Here is a 19,769-nt window from a genome sequence, read left to right as displayed (position 1 = left end):
TTCATAGAACAGTTGTTTGGGGTTTGGGGTTTTTTTTTTTCATTAAAAAACAGTCTACAACATTTGGTAGGTATTTTCCAAACTTAGACAAATTTCACAAAATTCAAAATAAAATGTGAAAGCCTCGAATTCTGAAGTTTTCAAATTATGTTAATGTTTTACTCAGCCCTAGGAAGAAAAATGAAAATATTAAAATACGGAAAACAAGAAAATAGTAAGTAACAAAAATGATTTAAAATGCACTAATATTTTTGTAGTAACACTTATATTAACAAACATCTATTTTGCAATAAAAGTTCTAGTCACAGCATTTTTTTTCCCATTCCTGTCAGTGGACATCTATTCAGAGATGAACAGTCATTTGCTGTATAACTGTGTAGAACCAGGTTTGGGTTATATGTATTCGGTAGTATCATCAGTGAATTTTAATCTGTGGGTAAGATATGTCCTGGTTTTTTGATACTTGGGAAAATAAGGAGGAATGTGTAGGGCTGACAAGACAGGCAATTGCTTCCGTTAATGCCCTAGGGCAGAGGGTGATATGTCAAGATTTCTACTGCTCTATCACTTTTATTCCTGTTTCTACCGTGAACATCTTTCTATAGAAAAGCAAAATCTCTCTTGAGTTCTTTTCCAATGACAGCAGCAAAACTATTAAGATGTTAACTGAACGTAAAACAGGACTCGGATTAGATGAGATTACCAATAACCTCTTTGTTTATTTCTACTTTTAACCACCTTTTTCAGAGCAGTTATTGAATGTAAACTAAGCTTTTCATCTTGCCCATCACAGCTCCTCCACAATCGTCAGCTTGTACTGCCTTGACTGTTACAGTCTTTAGCATAAAATCTTTAAAAATTCTTACCTGTGTAAATTTTGGTCTACACACTGTGCAGAATGCCTTTCAGTAAGTTAGACTCTTACACAAAGTTGAACAGAAAGGCAAGCTTCTAAATGGTTTGCAAAAGCATTTATTGATATTGAATGGGATATTCAACTGTAACTGAATAACGAATTCCTTTTTATTTTACCCGGAATTAGCTAGCTTTCACTTTAGAAAATCCCACTAAGCGCCTACATCTATCTTCAGGTGTTCTTAAAATTTTACTTTGTTTCAAAAACTTTATGATTCAAACACAGTATCAAACAAAAATATATGGATCATGACTATGATTTTCACAATGCAGTATTAAACACATGGAACCTCGTCCTAAACAGAAACAAAATTCTCATTTTTCTAAGACTACTTATCTTAATACATAAACTATAAAGTTCACATACCCTCTGCTTCATCCAAATTTATTTTCTGACATTTTTTTTTCCCAATCTTTGCAATAGAGTCTTCTCTCTTTGACAGCCGGCCTTCCCTAGCATTTTTTCCATTTTCGCCCTTCATTTTGATAGAATTAGACTTTCCTAGAGTTCTTCCCTCTCCCTGCATTAGAAGGAAAGTTAAGGTACTACTTAAATTTAGGCTATATCATTAGGTAAATAATATGGTTTATGCGAATAAAGAAGTTATTTTGAAAACACATTTCTCTAATACCACCACAACAAGTGTTTTAGTTTAATCTTGATTATTGCAAAGAACATTTGCCATAGTACTTTCCAAAAATGTATAAATAAATATAGCGCTCTTTACTCTGAAGAGTTCACATTACAGAAAGGACCTCTGAATTTCAGAGTAATGCCATCGTTTTCAAATACAGGTAAGACATGAAACAACAAATACAACACAGTGAAAGAACTATTTGATTCGTCATGAAGACAAAGTTCTCACAAATAAATGCTGTTGACAGTGGAAAAACATGGGATGAATTACAGCTATACTCAATCTAGTTGTATAATTTAGCTGATTCAAAATCATGGATGACTGCAGCTTTTAGTATAGAATTCCAGAAGGAAACAAAAGATGATCTATGGGACAAAGATCATTGCAGAAGACTTACAGTAGATACTTGATTTCTTGAAGTAGTTACAGTTGCACTCTGTTTTACTGATGCACCTTTTTGTTTATCTGTAAACACTGAACATAAACATACCTTCTATAACTACAAATTTATAAATTACCCAAAGAATTAATATTTAAATGACAATGATGCACAAAACAGATTTTTTGCTTTAGATTTTCTCAAATATGTACTCAGAAAACAAAGAGTGAGCGCAGTTGATACCCTGATACTTTTCAGTCAAAACCTACCAGAAACACTCTCTCACCTTTCCTAATACTGGCAATACTTTAAAAGTTTAAAGATGCTGAAGTTTCATTTAAGTTCTCCAAAATTTTCAGTTGATTCAGAATAAATAGCTTTTAAAATCTCAGCTAATAATTCAGTTTTTAAGACTCAAATTTAGAATTTAAACAAGAAAAAAAAATCATCCAAAAAGACCATTGAAAGGTGATGTTGAATCTTTTCAAACCTGTTCCATGCATCCATTGTTTTCCAGACATTGCCATATCCTCCTTGTCTACTTCTAAGTAACTAAATGGTTCCTTCAAATTGCATCTACATACAATCAATATACTAACCAAAGACTGACATGCAAAACCAGAATCATGGTCTTTTTTCACTGGTATACTGCCACAGAACCTGCCTACTGCTGGATTGAACGTCTATGATTTAGGCTTTTGTAGCAGTTGGCAGCACATAGGATTACAGTTTCACTTGTAATTCTTAAACATCTGTGAGACTATTTGGATTTTTTTTTCCTCAAAATGACAATTGTTTTCTTCTGAGAAAAAATGACAACCTGATTCTCCTCAATAAATACCTCCATCTTAATTCTCCCAGTTCTTCCTCAAAAAAGGAAGCTCTAAGTCAATCACATCTAATTTCATTTTTACAACTAACTGTTCTATATCTATAAAAAGGTCTCCTAATGAAACTGAACTTCTGCTCTCAAGGCTGCTTACACTAATCTAGGGTGTTAATTGTCCAAAAAGATTATTAGCTGTTCTGTTGATCAACATTTATTTTTCAATTTATCTTGTCCAAAGAAATCACAAATTATATCCTTTGCAGTATTATCTCCAGAAATCATCACTTCAAACTGGAGATGTTGTCTCTGTTACTTTCTCATGTCAAAGGAGGAGGTTATCATAGCAGTATATGTAGCTGCTGCACAAACTGCATTTGTTTCACTTATACAGAATCTTTCTTTTGAATTAATAGCTAAATTCACAGAATTTGTTTGGCATTTTATTCTCATTATTATTACTAGGCACTATGTCCCTTAGATGTGCATGTGTGGATCTATGGCTGAGTGCAAGTAAAGTATTCGAGTACTACTAGTGCAAATTTTCTTACAGCGACAGTAAATCACTTAGTATCAACAGATGAATTTAACCTTCAACATTTAGAAATCACACTCCTTTTTAGTTAAAAAGAATACATGCTACATGTGACATATCCAAATCTAACCACATTTACCTCACCTTTGTATCAACAGAAGAAACTAACCAGTGTCAAGGTTTATGAAAATGACTTGACATCATAAACAAAAGCTTTTATGCCAACTTACCTCTACCCTTTGTTGGCTCTTTTTCATCTAGAACAACTCGCTGACCATCCAGATTAGATATAGGGACACCAAGATCAAGTGGTTCCTGCTCACCATTCTAAAGTCGGATTACAGTTTGTATATAATAGAGAAAAAGCTGTTTTCAGAACAAATTTATGCAGTCTGACATTTTTTGAAAGAAAATAAGCAAAGCTCTTTTACGTTTCAGTGTAGCCTCAATGTCATCTTTCATCTACCCTTCTAAAAACGTTTATTCCATTTGTGTTTATTCCATTATTATGAGTGTAACCCATTTATGTGAGAAGAACAGTATTTGGGGAAGATATGAGAAGGAAAAAGTCATCCAATTTGCAAGCGTGCACAAATACTCTAGGACCATTACTGTGTATGTTCATCACACCATATATTTCAGAGGAAGTTTGACATTATTTTATATTCTAAATTGGTTGTACTTTGTTACTTTTGTGTTTTTATTAAATGAAGTTATCTTTATACCAACATATTTTTCAGTTATTTTATAAATTTGGACTAGTTCAGCCAAGACAGTATACATTCTAGAAATATCACAGAAGTAACTTTCCATTCCTTGATATTCCATCATAACAGAACAGATACAATGCTAGCCACATGTTTAGTAATAGAGAAGTTGAATCAATCTGCTTCCACAGAAATTTTCTGCAAGGAGATTTAAGGCAACTTTAATGATTCCCAGGATAATGGAACAATAGCTTTAACTAATCACAATCAACTTTCCCTGGCTAATAGTGGGAAAAGTTGAGCTCTGGAAGAAGTAAAGTTCATGATCTACTATTTAGGATGTTGGATTTATTCTGATGAAGAATATAAAACAAATGCAGACTAAAGCTTTGAGGTAGTTACTATTAACCATAATGGTTATGCCTACTATGCATTTTCATCTCAACATGTAGTTATAAATACAGATTATAATACTTAATTATAAGGATAGGAATAATTTCAAGGACTATCATACGATATTCTCCAGACAAAAAGTATTGCAGCTTGAATTACATCAAAAGATACTTACTAGTCTTGCCACAAGTTCATTAAGATTTAAACCATATTTTGCAACCACAGGCCTTAAGACCTCTGTCACTGGTTTGGTGGGTTTAGCCTTCAAACCAACTGATCGATTGATTGGAACAAGATCCAGCCTGAAACATATCAGTTTTAACATGAAGTATGAAATATTCCAATAAACAAAATGTAAAAAGTTTATAAAATCCAATCTACAGCAAAGTTATACTAGTTTACAGCTAGTGACCCTGAGCTTCACCAGCCCAAATCTATCCTAACCTGAAGGCATAAAGCACTTTTAAGACATAAAACTTCCACTGTTACACTTGCCAGAGCTGAGTGAAGGCATGAGCCAACCTAATTGCATGGTGATCCTCAGACCAATTAGATACATTCCATAGCACTTTCATCCTTACAGTGAGATTGGTCTCACCATTCTGGTTGAGGAGTGCTTCCAAAGTGACTCCATGCCTGTACTATAGCTTTGGATGCATGAAAAATATTTCTTTCCTCTTCCACAAGAAAGACTCACAATGTCCTGTTCAATGTCTTTGGGTGGGCTTGGACAAGAATTTTTATTTTTAAGCATGGAAACAAATACAGTGGAATTCCAGATGACGCTAATTTCTGGCTAGATGCCACCATATCACACAAAATTGCTGTAAGAGCAACTTATATGCAAAAGCTGTAAAAGAAATACAGTTGAATTTTAAAGGATAAAGACAGCCATCCTCAGAGTCTATTATGCAATTTTATGGAACCCAAACAAAACTATTTCATTTGTGCCTATTTCCCTGCACAGAACTGTGCCTAGTGTGCTTTTTGGTTTTTTTTTAAATGCTCTTCATCTGTGCCCCGATTCCTCCATAACAGCCACATTGTGCTATAATGGCACTACAGTATGAAAACAAGGGCAGACTCATCACGAACAAAACTATCGAAAGAAATGCGTATCATCAGAAGAAATTAAAATTAGTGATTGTCAGTCACTATTAAATGTACACCCCATCTTATCTCTCTCACAAATTACTTAAATACATGATAGTTGTACTGACTTTTACCTTCCACAAGAAACCTGAATAACAAACTCTGTCTTCTGTATACACAGCTTCTTTGAATACACAGCTACTAAACAGGAATGGTCAATTTTAATCATTAACTTGTAATTGACACAGAAGTGGCAGACATTCAGGTAACCAAGTATATCAACATAATGTGTGTCTTATAACTGAAAATATTCCAAATATTTGAGTATTTTTGCTTACACAGTGTCTCCCAACAGAAGGAAATAATGTAGAACATTTCCACACTTTAATTAAGACATGAGTAACATATGGTACTGCCTACTTAAAGTTCCTTTTTAATTTGGGAACTCAAACTCACACCTAATAAAAGACTGCTCAATCTCAATTACAAAATTGAATATGCAACACCATATTCATTAATCTGAAGAACCCTGAAATAGAAACTAGCTTTACTTCCTAAAGAAAAGAAATATAAAGAAAAAATGAAGAAGGCCTGACAAAATAAGTAGTATTCCACTTCAAAAGTGCAACTCAATAATGTAATACAAACATTCTACTTCATTAATTTTTCCTGAAACAATTATTTCATATATTAAATATAAAATATTTTTTGACATTTTGGATTTAAAAAAATATATGATTTTGAAAAAACTGTATATTATTAAATAATCATCATACTACTATATATACAGTGTACTGAATTATATTATACCCACATTAATAATAACAATATACCATTGGTTTGTTTAAGATTCAGGGTTATAAATCTATACTCAGATAAATTTATATACTCAGAGGAATTTATATTTATAAATTAGTTTTACTGTAATCTACCAGTTAGGTACCTAATTACAGATGTAACTGAATGGATGCATGTAATCAATAAATATGTTAACCTTAAAGGCCTGTTTTTCTTATTGTGGCATTCAGGATTAGGCTAGGAGACTTGCAGTTGAATTTCCATCTCATTCTTGTGCTGCTTCAACCTACTAAACATGTCTCTTCCTGAAGCGTAAGGTCCCTCTGGGCCTGCAGAGCTGTCCTATATGCTTGTTCACGCCTGCTTCAGCTTCAGCAGTTAGACATGACAACAACATTTAAAAGTCCCTAAACTGGAACATTGGCATCAAAATCCCACCTGTATCCAAGAGAGCAGTCCAGAAAGCTCCCTCTTGCAGTACTGAAAACTCGCTAGGTGCTGCTCTACACAGTTTGAAATGTTCCTTTACGCCCCCTATTTCTCCCACTGATCCTTGCCCCAGTCACCCTCATCTGAATTACCCTTTAGAGGTACCCCAGTCTCACCATTACGTGTACAGGAAGCACGTAGCAGTCCGCTCTAAATCTAAGGTGTATCAGTGCCTAAATGTAAGCAGGTTATCTACCTTGGGTACTTGTGTAACTCAGAGAATCCCCACACTAAATGTGTATCTCTTGCCTAAGAGTTACTGCAATCTAAAGCAAAAACGGACTTGCACTTTAATAGAAACTCAAACTGTGAGTTATCTGTAAGGTGTGGAAGTCAATCATTTTGAGTCCTATGATGAAAGGCTGTTCATTGGGCTTATTCAGCCTGGAGAAGAGGAGGCTCTGCGGAGACCTTACTGCAGCCTTCCAGTACCTGAAGGGGCTACAAGGAAGCTGGGGGGGGACCTTTTACAAGGGCCTGTAGTGACAGGACAAAGGGTAATGGATTTAAATTGAAAGTGGGGAGGTTTAGTTTTGATTAGATATCAAGAAGTAGGTCTTCCTGGAGAGGGTGGTGAGGCACTGGAACAGGTTGCCCAGAGAAGCTGTGGATGCCCCATCCCTGGAAGTGTTCAAGGCCAGGCTGGATGAGGCTTTGAGCAACCTGGTCTAGTGGAAGGTGTCCCTGCCCATGGCAGGAGGGTTGGAACTAGATGGTCTTTAAGGTCCCTTCCAACCCAAACCATTCTATGAGTAACAAACATTAGGTCACCTTCCTTCTTTACATGAGGCTCTTTTCTTGATACTAAGGCCTATTTCTTCTAATGTGCCTGTACAATGGATGTTAGATGCCCTAACGCTGCATTCTGACTTACAATCTAAGATGTTACATTGCATGGCTAAATGGATTTTTTGACTGGATTTTCTGCATTAACTACTTTTTTGCTGCACAGATAACTGACAATATACTTTATTGCACTTAGAAAAAGCATAATGGAAAATGGTGTGGAAAATGCCAGCAGAAGATAGTATTTTTGACTCTTACCGAAATAAAGTGCGTTTTTCTAAACGTAGGTCCCGAGACTCCAGGATGCTACTGTCTTGGTGCAATACAAGTGGCTACAGAGCACATGTCAGGAACAAAAGGAGAGAGAGCAAATTAATGTTAAAATATGTAAAAAAGAACAGCTCAGGGGTTAAAAAAAATTTCAGATAACTCAGACAATTATTAATATAGGTTGCATGTATTCCAGTGAATATTTCTTTACAATATGCAACATCATTAAAGTGTATTTTATTTTGGCCAGTTGTGAGACAATGAACAAATTCAGCTTTCACACGAGTCAGCAGGTATTCGGGAACTTACTGTTTTAAAACAAGACTAGGTCCTTCAACTTAAATCATTACACAGAATGATGCATTAGAAAATAGGGCAAGTTAACAGTCATTAAAAGGTTTAAAAGAACAGGAACATAACTATGCACATACATTCATTTTTGTCATTGTAATCATCTAGATAGATCATAAGCACAAATTTAAGGTAACAAATGTTTCACACCCACGGCTTCTCTTTGAATTGGAGATACTCCTGTTGGAAAAAAAGAGGCATCACCCCACACCAATGTAGACTGCTGTCTTGGAAATTTTCCTCAATATTAAAACATGTACCTTAATTCTAGCATGAATTCATCTCATCTCACCTTTAAACAACCAAATGTCATTATGTTTCTTCTCTTTAATGAAGTACCATCTACTACAACACGTTAGTTTCCTTAGTGGATACTTTGAATTAAGTACAAGCTAACTATTCCCCTGGACAAACTACAGGGACTAGATACCTAAATTAACTTATTATTACAAGGAAAACGTTGTTGTAAGCTCTCTTCTGCTTTCTGGAATGTAAATACCACCACCAACCACAGTAATCTACCACTTCTCGTTTCACTAAAATTCTCCTTCCATTAAGTAGCATTGCCATTGTAAAGCTATAGGTAGAACCAAAAGATACGTATTACTATTGAGACAGAATTCCTTATTAGTAAAATAGTTTGAAAATGCTTTAAAAAAAGGACAGGAATATGGAATACCTTATCACCTCCAACTAAAAAAAGGTCCACTGCAGCTATGTTAATGCCATGTTTCTCGCAGAGCCCAGACAGCACCTCTTTGATAGAGAACCCGGATTTAACGGCCATTTTGCTGGATGAACCATCTGGAAGGTTTATACAGCAGTATTTGGGGGGTTTCTCTTTATCTGGTACAAATGCAGGCAATCTTGAGGCTTCAGACTTGACAGGGGAAAGAAAGAGAAGTTAGTGCCCCAGTAGGAAAATTAGGAATATGCATAAACTTCTTGAGCGTATACAGATCAAACCAAGACAATAAGTATACTTTCTACCATGTTTACAGTTTAGAAGTCCTTCTAAATACCACAAATATCAAATCTAAATCCTGAGGGAAAAAAAATGTTTAGATAAAGATAACAGCACATCACAAATCTAAATGTATCTCAAGAACAGATGAAGTTTCAGGCCGCAAGTGTGTTAAACAGGTTACAACATTCTGAAACTCTACAACAGAATTCCTATTCAAAAAGTGTAAGTAGTAAATAAAATCTTATTTAGCTTCCAAATAGTAAAGTGTCTATACTCAATAATGACCTGCTGATGTAAAAATTACTACTGGCACATCATGAATCAACATTTAAGTGATGAGGAAATACCTTTATATATCACATTCTTCAAACAAAATTTCTGCTTCTTTTAACATGATCTGAATGCTACACATACAAATGCATCACAGAGAAATTAAAATTTTAAAATAATTCAATTAATGACCAAGCTTTTTCTCCTATTAAAAGGAACAAAAAGTACAATTCTATGGGTTAAGGCTAAAGGGCACAGCATTAGCCTTTATTCTACAGTAACAGTAGAATAGTAACACTGCTACGATATATCAAAAGTATCTTTGAAGTTAACAAAAAACTCACTTAGAAGTTAAAAGGACATTACAAAAATACTGGGTTTTACAGATTTTTAGAGTACTCATCATGCTTTTTTTCTTCTCTAACTTGCTGCTTCTCATCCAAATCACAGTAACTTTCTGACACCAGATAGAGTGGGAGAGACAGGAGGGGTTTGTTGTTTCAGGGAGGCTTTTCATTTTCTGTTTCTCAAGATAAGACTTTTCTATCACAGAAATATACATGACTCTGCCATGTTTGCCTCCCTGACCGTTATTTGTAGCACTGGCCAAATTACAGACTTGCTAGAATCTAGTCTACTAGAGTCACATCAAGACTGCAAAAAAACTTCTTAAAAATTCCATTTTTATATTTTTCCTCTGTATTGATGTAGTTAAAATAAAGTTAAAGTATTACACTGACGTTCTATTATTAATACTGTTTTAATTTTGCATTTCATTAGTTCTATACTGCAAAGGTGGAACTTGATGGGTAGAAATCAGTGTCTTCACTGATTATAGAATCATTGAATAATTTAGGTTGGAAAAGACCTTTAAGATCGAGTCCAACTGTTAACCCAACTCTGCCACATCCATCACTAAACCATGTCCCTAAGTACCACATCTGCAAGTCCTCTAAATACCTCCAAGGATGGTGACTCCACCACTTCCCTAGGCAGCCCATTACAATGCCTGACGCTCCTTTCAGGAAAGAAATTTTCCCCAATATCCAATCTAAACCTTCCCTGGCACAACCTGAGGCTGTTTCCTTTTGTCCTATTGCTTGTCAGTTGGGAGAACAGACCAACTGCCACCTCTCTACAGGTGGCTGTAGAGAGCGATAAGGTCTCCCCTGAGCCTCCTCTTCTCCAGGCTGAACACCCCCAGCTCCCTCAGCTGCTCCTCACAGGACTTGTGCTCCAGACCCTTCCTCAGCTCCACTTTCCTTCTCTGAACAAGCTCCAGCACCTCCATATCTTTCCTGCTGTGTGAGGCCCAACACTGAACACGTGATTCAAGGTGCATAGTATTTTCCTAAACACTATGACAAAGTCACCGTGTTTACAATGCAATTCCCTAGCTCACTTCTCTCAGATTTTTAGGAGCAGAGTTAAACCATGATGACAAGAATAAAAACTCACAACTTCAAAAGAAACAGAGAGGAACGAAGCATGAGAAACACTGGTACCACAGAAATCAGCCTAACACAACTTGCATGCAGGTTAAGCAAAGGGGAAGTTTTAACATGTGATTGTTCAGAGCAGAGTCTCAAAGCTCTGCTAGGTGGAAAAAGCTGTTTATAAAGCTTTCCCTTTGAAAGGCAAACATTCTGGAAGTTTACTGGTGCCTGAAGTCAAGACAGACAAGATGCAAAGATATTTTTCTGTTACAAGGATAAAATAAGAAGCAATATATGAACACAACCTCTATTACATGTCTAGTATTCTAAAATTGCTTAATATTACATCTTGCCCTCTACCTGTATCACTTAAAGACCATTTCTCACAGTAATACTTCAAACAAATTACTTCACGCCACTTAGAAAATTAGTAATTCACTGTTTTCTCTCCTTCCCCGCTTCATTATTAAGAACCAGTCATTACCAAGTCAAGACTAGCAGTTGATGACATGGAGCCTTGTGATTCTCGTCTGTATGATAATCCATTGGACTGAATAGAATCTGTTTGTGGAAAGAATCAGCAATCAGTAAAAAGGTTTATTTATATTATTTATAATACAGAAAGCTATCTCAAATATGTTATCTGCTCAGATTTTTTTTCTCATTAAAAGAACAAAAAACCTCAATCTGCAAACTGTGAGCTGAAGGACAGAAAACTAAAACATTTGGTGTAGTATTTCTTGGTTATGTAACCCTTGAAAAACCCCACTTGCTTTTATATTAAAAAAAATAAAACCTAGCCCCTTTTTTTAATCTTAAAATGTTTCTTTAAATTATTCTACCTCTTCAGATATTTTTAAGGGAGATAAATATTTTTAAAAGTGCAAGTATGGCATTAAAAAATTAAGAAAATTAAAATCTAAGACAATCACTACCCAGTTTCAGTATCTATAATTTTAGCAAATGCCTCCAATGTCTTTTCACATATGAGTGTAATGACAACCCTTAAAATATGCGTATGATCAAAGATACCTTATGGGTCTGGGCCTTTACTAGAAAATACAGAAGAAGAAACCACAGTAACAATATGCTCCAAATTTGGTGCTTTGATGGAATTACTCTGTTATTTTTAACTGAGTGGAATGAGTTAATGTAAAACTTTCATCTCTTCCTCTAGAGGCCATGTATAATTGCTTTCATAGGGGAGCTTTTCCTTAAACCCTCAAAAACAGTTAAGTAACAAAACAGCAGAGTACAAGGGTTTTCACAACTCTGACTTTTTTCATTTTAGTCAGGAAAGGTGGAAACAGAGGGTGAGGGTGTTCAAAAGTGAATGTGCCTCTGTGTGGTACTAATAAAAGAAAGGAAGGTAAGACAATGCAGTTGAAGGAAATTTTAAATAGCTGTAACTATAGCACTATTTGCATGTACAGATTTTGAACTTCTCTGTAAAGAGGTGAAATTATCTTACTATAAAAATAGTCACTCTGTGCTTGAAAAAGCAATTGCCAGCACAGACAAATGCAGAGTCCAATGGAAAGCAGAAAAAAGTGTCTTGGAAGTCAATAAAACCCAATTTCTACATTTTCATACTTTTATCTATTTATTTGTATATCAGCTTCCACAAAACTTCCAGTGATACTAGCCAAGCTATGGCCTTCTCGAAACTTGACAGTTTCTTTTCCCTATGTCACATCCAAAGATGCACTTAGATGAAAACTAAACATGATGAGATTAGTCACACTATTGCTGAAACAACTCTGTAACAAAGTGGAATGTTACTCACCATTTGGATAATCACCATTTTCTTTTCTCTTCTGTGATTTTCCCAAACTCTTACTTCTTGACCATGAGAAAAATGTTCCCCTTTTTTTCTTCTCAGTGTCCTCCTCTCCTGACTCTTCATTTAAAGACCTTCCTGATTTTGATTTACCACTTAACTAACACCAAAACACAATGAAACCATTAGTTGGATCACAGTTTTAAGTATATTATCTAAAATAAAACTTCCAACACTTCTTCCCAAAATGAGTGTGATGGTCAGGTTAGCTGTCTTCTTTACCCCACTCACAAGTGTACATCACAGCATCCCTCACAGTAAAAATATTGTATTTATTTATTTTATACAAACAAAAATGCAGTGGAAACCGAAAGAAATACATAGATGGGAAACATGCTACTTCGTGGGAAGTATAGAATGGTAGCTGGTAAAAAGCCATGGAGAGCAACTGCAAACATGAAAGAACTACCCACAGCTCACCAGTTAAGTGGAAAGGCCATTTGCCTTGTTTTTAACACACATAATTTCATTTCAGTATTTTAGATATTCTTCCTAGGCTAGACTTGAACATGAACTGCATTTAAAGACAATGACAAAGTATTGTTTAACATTTACAAGTATAATCAAAGTATTTATTAGTGCTGAAGAACACAAACATCAGGATTGTTTGATACTAAACTGAACTTGCTTACAATAAGTTGCTGTCTTGTTAGATTATTAGAGTATTCCTTGAAATGCTATTTTTTAAAAGGCTCCTAGTCATAAAAATATATAATAGCAGATGGGCTAATGTGTAGTGATTGACATGAAAAATGCAAAGTTATAATTTACCCATACAGTTATGTAATACTATGGTGGTATTATCTACTTGAAGAAAAAATACACTCTAAATAATGTTAGGAGATCAGTAAGGCTACTGGTCTGGTTTTTAAGCAACTGTATCTGTTTTACACAGAATTCTAAGAAATTAAAAAACTACCCTCTGCAAGGAGGAGTTAATTAGGTTAAGCTTTCTCCAATAACTTCCGATAAAATGCCTGCTCCCAGCAAAGTTTAAAATATCACATATTAATTCCAGTATTCAACCAAAATAAGCTTCTGAAGTGATGCATTAAAATAATCCTCATTTTTTTATATGGCCACATATATTTAAATAATAACCAAGATTTAAAATTATATTCAGGAGTTAATAGTTAATAATCAGAAAACTGGTTCAAAGGTATAGATTAAAAAAAAAAATTCCTGAGTACATAAAGATTTTGTAACTATATTTGCCAGCACCACTAAACAAACATTCAAATTGGTTCTTATATATTATCTTTCATCTTCTAAAGAACCAGAAAAAACATTGTTTAAGAACACAGTTTTCAGATAACAAGAATACAAAGGTAACCTTTTTCGGTGTTGAGATATTGGACTTCTCTGAACTGATACTGTGTTTAGAAGTGGGGCTGCTGGGAACACGCTGAGGATCAGGAAGAGGACGACCTTCTACTTCAGCTAAGATGCATTCTTGGTAAAGGGGGGATTTGAGGAAGCGAGTATAGCTATCAAACTTCATCAAGTTAAATATCTGAAATTAAAATGCAATGGATATTGGTTACATAAGCTTAAATAACACATCAAGAAAGCGATGCTATTTGACAACAGCCAACTCACACAAAATATAGGACATTAACCTGTAAGCAGCAGTAGGCATGAATTTGTGTAGACCTGGTTAAATACACTGCACCAAGAGGAAGTGAAGCAATTTGATCTATTCCCTTAGCACAGGTTCAGAAAAATGCTATGGTTTGTGCAAAGTGCATGAGAATCTGACATGTTTTAAAGTCTTGACAACACCATCCTCCTAGTCATCTTTTACTGCAATTATGTCTTTGTATCTTCTATGCAAAGCACGTAACAAGCTTACCATTTTAAATATTTTTTTAAGATTATTACATCAGTACTATCTGTGACAGGATTAAATTATACAAATGGTTTTAAGGTAGCTGTGAACGAGAAAAATGTTTATGGTCCAAAACTAAGGACTATGGTCTAATCACAATATGCAAGAGTGTGCAGTGATACAAGACACACAAGGTTAATTACTGACACAGGATGGAGTCTTTCACGTTATAATGTAACATTCAAATGCCAAATTATGAGGCAAAAAAATCAGTGTCTTTGAAAGATTCAATAATCAAGGTGCTGTAAAATCAATACCTTGAAAAATAACAGTTTACATTAAATTGTTGCTCTGGGCATGACCAACATTTATCTTTAACTACACAGGAAGGAACCAACTCTATCCTAGGCTTGGAGGAAAAGTCTGAATCTAATTTAGCCAAAGTCAAATGTATGAAAGTAGCGTTCTTTCTTAAATTCTAAACAGAACGTTTGAATTTCCTGTTCCATTTTTGCAAACCTACAGTTTTATTTGAATTCACACTTTTATCTTTATACCTTCTCTAGTGATTTACTTGATCTGAAAACACAGTACGAATGCCACCTTCTTTGGACACAACAAATTCCTTACCAGGAAAGAAAAGTATGAGCCCCCCAAGTAGTTATGGCCTTCCCAAGAGTCTACGGGGAATTCCACCACTAAGCCACAGTGGTCCAGTTGCAGATGGAAGTAATTTTTCAGATTGTACAGAGACACCCTTCTCAACAAGCGTTAGCCTAAAGCTTTTCTGTCCAACAGCAAGATGCTGCAGCATCACAGAAACCTAATTCAAACTGAACACTGACTTCCACATTCTTGCCTTTCTGCCATATATTTCCTTCCCTCTCAGGTGCTACCTGTCATGATTTTTGGGCCCTCTAACAAACTGTTTTCCATCTGGTAAGCTACGAAAAAAATACTTCCATAGGGTTAGTTTTGCCAGCTTAACATGCCGAAACAGCTCAGCACAAAAGACTAACGTGCCCTCAATGCAGTGTCAAAGACAATCCAGTGTCAGTGACTCTTCCCACTTGAAAAACTGCTCACAAAGGGGAATCTACCTCACACTATGAAAAAATACAATCCTTTTCTGTCACAGGTAGGCACACTGGCAAAATTCAAAACAGCAACTGGTTTCAGAGCACACGTAGTCTTCAGGACAAGGTGAATCAATTTATTATTTTTGTTATTATTAGTGTACATAATGCATGTAGTTTTGAAACGTTTCTTGAGTTCGATTGAACTCAAAAGAATAATACTGTGGTGTATTGCCAAAGCAGTGTAAAATACAGAGGAGCAGTTGCAAGAAATCAAAATGCCTCAATCTCAAGGACTCACAGATGCACTGCTGATACAAGGTTCTTGGGGAAAAATGCTAAGTACAGCCTGCAAACACCAACACCAATGCAAAAATGAAGCTAAGTGAAAAATACAAAATAATTCACCTGTCCTTGAGGTTTTTAAGAAAATGAAACTTACCAAGGTTACACTCCCTCAACAAATCACAATATTTTAAGCTAATTGCAATTTGTGCTCCCAAAATATAAGGCACAATTCTACAGCAGAGCTAACACTAATTCCTTATATTAATACAGTTTCAGGATGAAAAATAAAGCTTTTCAGAGTTGCCTCCTGTCAGAGAATCTAGCACTAAAAGAAGATAAAATTGTCATTCCATGCTAGTTAAGAATAAAGGAAAATATTGCAGAGAACTGAGACACAAGGAGAGTTACTGCAGAGATGAAGTCTGCAGATTAAATATACTTTAACTTTGCTGGACAGAGTGATGACAGCTTAATTAATTTACCTTGAGCTGATCATCACCTGCCCTACTGTCTTGCTAGCCCACACTACACCCCCACTTTCCTATATTTAGCATTATTATCATATTATTTTACATGTTAATGACTTCTGCTTATTTGTAAAACTCTGTCGGATGTTATTTCCTGTTCTTACAAATGAGAAAGAGAAATATATCTTAAAAAGCATAAGTTGACCATTAGACATAAACAAGGGTAGAAAAACTTGCATCCATTTATGCAATATTACATGACATAAATGTTATTTTATTCTTATTTTAGCATCTTCAAGTGACCTACACTGTCTTGCATCCGGAAACACTCAATATGCTTGTTCTATTATAAGAAACAGTGAAATCCTAACTAGGTATTTCAGCTGCATCCACACTGTCATATTACACCACTTCTAACAACAGGTTCAAGGGTAAATTTGTCAGGCTATGGACAGAAAGTAACTTCCAGCAGCATTCCCAACAGGCAGTGCTTAACAGGTAACCGCCTCAACAGTGCTTTCCAAGGCACCTTCCTACACTCACTTCTGCAGCCTTACAGCAACACTCCCTACTCCCCAGCATCATATAACACTTCTCCAAGGACCACCGCGTACCAGCACCCTTGCACTCCATGCTCAGTGCTGAAATCTAAAAAATTTTGTGGAAGGCGACAAACGCAGAGCCTTCGCATTATTAAGACCGTGTCACCACCATGAGCTGAACTTTGAAAGTCTGTGGGTGAGTTGCACTAACTACTCATACCTATAGTTCCGTGTTCCTGAGGTCATGCCACCTGTCAGGTCCTCAAACCGACCTACCGCAGAACCACTACGTAGTGAAACCCACCTTTCTATCTCCACTTCATAGATGGAGGAATATACTATACCCACCTGCTCTGATGCCCCAAAAGCATGCAATCTGAGGTTATACTAGACTAAAATTGTGACCTGCTGCATTTATGCAGTTAAAGCTAAGTGATTCTAAATAAAATTATCTCAAAATTATTAGGGTAGAAGTTACCAAAGAGATTACTTAGCATTAAAAAAAAAAAAAAAAAATGAAGATACTTGAATTCTACAGAAAATGTGAAATGTATCTTGTTGTTACATAAGTCTTTTGTTCTGAACATCAAAAACTATTTAAAATGCATCTACTTCAGAGGTCTTCAGGCACCAACAGTTTAAACAAGCTCTTTGTTTGACATTTCTATTAAAGCACAAGCAAAGGACACCTTCAGTATAACAGACATATTTTACAAAAGACTTGAACCAAAATTAGGCATTATTTCTGTACATAATTGTCCACTAAAAAATAAGCAGCCATATGCAACGTTGTTGCACCACATGGCATTATTTACTTGCAGTAAACTTTCAATAACAGTATTTTTTAAATTATTTTTTAGTTAATGTCAATTTTCCACACATAGCAGATATACAGAAAACAGTCAAGCAGCATTCCATTATACAGCCTCTTTCTATCCTGCTGATAAAATCCTATTATCTTGGCTTATCTGTCTTTTTATGCATAGTAAACCATACAGCATTTGAACTACTTCTGTAGATTGTAAAGGACTTCAGATGAAAGATAATAGGCATAAATGTACAACAGTCATGTTTTCTATGGTTACCTGAAGTTGCTGTTCCTTGAACATATCTGGATGTGGAGAATTAAGAATATCATCTGCCAGCTGTGCCTGGCTATCAATATTAACTGGGGTTGTAGCTTTGCTACACAAGAACTTACTGAAGATCTCCCGAGCTCTGTAAGAAAGCTACAGAAAAGAAATGTTAAATGTATGTCTGCTTTGCAAACATATATTCACACAGGCTTTTTTTACCCTGGTATATTCCACACAAAAAATATACTGCAGTTTCTGCAGTTTCCTTAATATGTGAGAATTATTTATTTAATAGCTTTTGTTAGTTTTAGGCACATAAATATGGTTTTTCCTTTAAAATTACATATATTCATCAGATATTTCTTAAGCAGTAAAAGCTGTCATCAAAATAAGACTTTAAATAATCAAACTATGAAAATAATAAAGATGAAGCAAATCAAATGCTGTCTTACAAAGGAAAAGGTTTTTTTTTTAGATTTTATACCTCTTACATAACAGTTACTATTTAAATAAATCCACTAAGCTTCAATTTCTAGAAGTTAGAAAAAAGTAAACATATATTTGAGTATTTACCATTAAAACCATTCATGGTCTATTTTTAACTTGCTTATTTTGAAACACCCACATTCTGGAAATAATGAAAAAACACCAAACTGATTTCAAAGCCCTTGTGTGTTCAGAAAATACAATATTCAAAGACAGACTGAAGCAGGGAAAAACTCAATGGTCCACAACAGAGCAAAAAAAGGACGTTAGATGAAACCGTTCATAGTGTAAACCTCACCAGATTTGGCTCTGGTGTCAGCAACCTGCACAAAAACCAAAATTCACCAAAACTGCCTGACCAACATATGACTGTCTTAAAAGGATGAGATGCAGAGTCTCATAATTTTTGAACAGATAACTACACTTACAGTAGCAGATATATCTAAGTTAGTGATAAACACATTATCTTGGCTAGTTGAGGTAGTTTAGTTGAAAGACCACAACAGAGGCTAATTTTTACCTCCCCTTGAGACATTAAATGAACTTGTTCTGCACTCCCTTGCATGGACCTACTGCAGCTAGCCATTTTTCAACATTCAGTGTACCTTAGCCTGTTTTTACAGAGCTACCTCTGCACTTCACTACAGTCTAAAAACATCTGACATCTTAAACCTGGGGCAGTACACTCAGGGGACTGAGAAAATTAGATGGAGACCCCTACCCTATTTTAGTGTAGTCACAGTACAAAGACCAAGCACAGTTCCAACAAATTCAATAATCTTGAAGAAGTAACAATTTTTTAGTAAGCAACACTATGTATTGCAATACAACATTGACTTACCTCTTTTTTGTCATGTGCAGGTACATGGTTAAAATATTCACAGGCCTGCCAAAATAGAATATTTTCTTCACTAAATTCTTTCCGTAGAAATTCCTAAGGGAAAAATAAGCAAATAAATAAATGTCTCAAAGAAAATAAGTTGCTTGCCATTTCAAACAAGATATTTATAATGCTTGATAATTTTGCACAATGGTAACATTTCAATCAGTCTCACAGTTACGTTTTCTTCTAAAGTAAAAATCAATGAATGTCCAATATACCTAGTGGTCCTCCTCTTTCTCGTTTCTTTTTAAATGCATACAGTTGAGAAGAATCCACCAAGTTACCATCAAATCATTTGCATATAAAAAGTTTTTAACTTCATGTTAAGTAGTATATAAACTAATAAATAAGCTTTTAATAAAAGTTTAAACAGTTTAAAACTACATTTAAAAATTACACTGTAAACTGGCTGTCTTTAATTGCAGTTCTAC

General features: G+C 35.1%; 1 protein-coding gene across 1 annotated transcript in view; it reads right to left on the bottom strand.

Annotated features, from left to right (window-relative positions):
* Window positions 1-19,769, bottom strand: part of RGS12 (regulator of G-protein signaling 12) — an 81,861-nt gene that overhangs the window by 13,374 nt on the left and 48,718 nt on the right. The window contains exons 5-15 of the mRNA XM_010149068.1: window positions 19,297-19,389; window positions 17,979-18,122; window positions 14,026-14,205; window positions 12,639-12,792; window positions 11,337-11,413; window positions 8,859-9,059; window positions 7,817-7,890; window positions 4,569-4,695; window positions 3,524-3,620; window positions 1,951-2,027; window positions 1,283-1,436 (exon numbers count right to left, since the gene is read on the bottom strand). Coding sequence (XP_010147370.1) covers window positions 1,283-1,436; window positions 1,951-2,027; window positions 3,524-3,620; window positions 4,569-4,695; window positions 7,817-7,890; window positions 8,859-9,059; window positions 11,337-11,413; window positions 12,639-12,792; window positions 14,026-14,205; window positions 17,979-18,122; window positions 19,297-19,389 — 1,378 coding nt within the window. The remainder of the gene's footprint in view (window positions 1-1,282; window positions 1,437-1,950; window positions 2,028-3,523; window positions 3,621-4,568; window positions 4,696-7,816; window positions 7,891-8,858; window positions 9,060-11,336; window positions 11,414-12,638; window positions 12,793-14,025; window positions 14,206-17,978; window positions 18,123-19,296; window positions 19,390-19,769) is intronic.

The sequence above is a fragment of the Eurypyga helias genome, unplaced genomic scaffold, assembly GCF_000690775.1.
Source record: "Eurypyga helias isolate BGI_N326 unplaced genomic scaffold, ASM69077v1 scaffold27843, whole genome shotgun sequence".
In the NCBI taxonomy this organism is placed as follows: domain Eukaryota; kingdom Metazoa; phylum Chordata; class Aves; order Eurypygiformes; family Eurypygidae; genus Eurypyga; species Eurypyga helias.
This window is presented reverse-complemented; position numbering and strand designations above follow the sequence as displayed.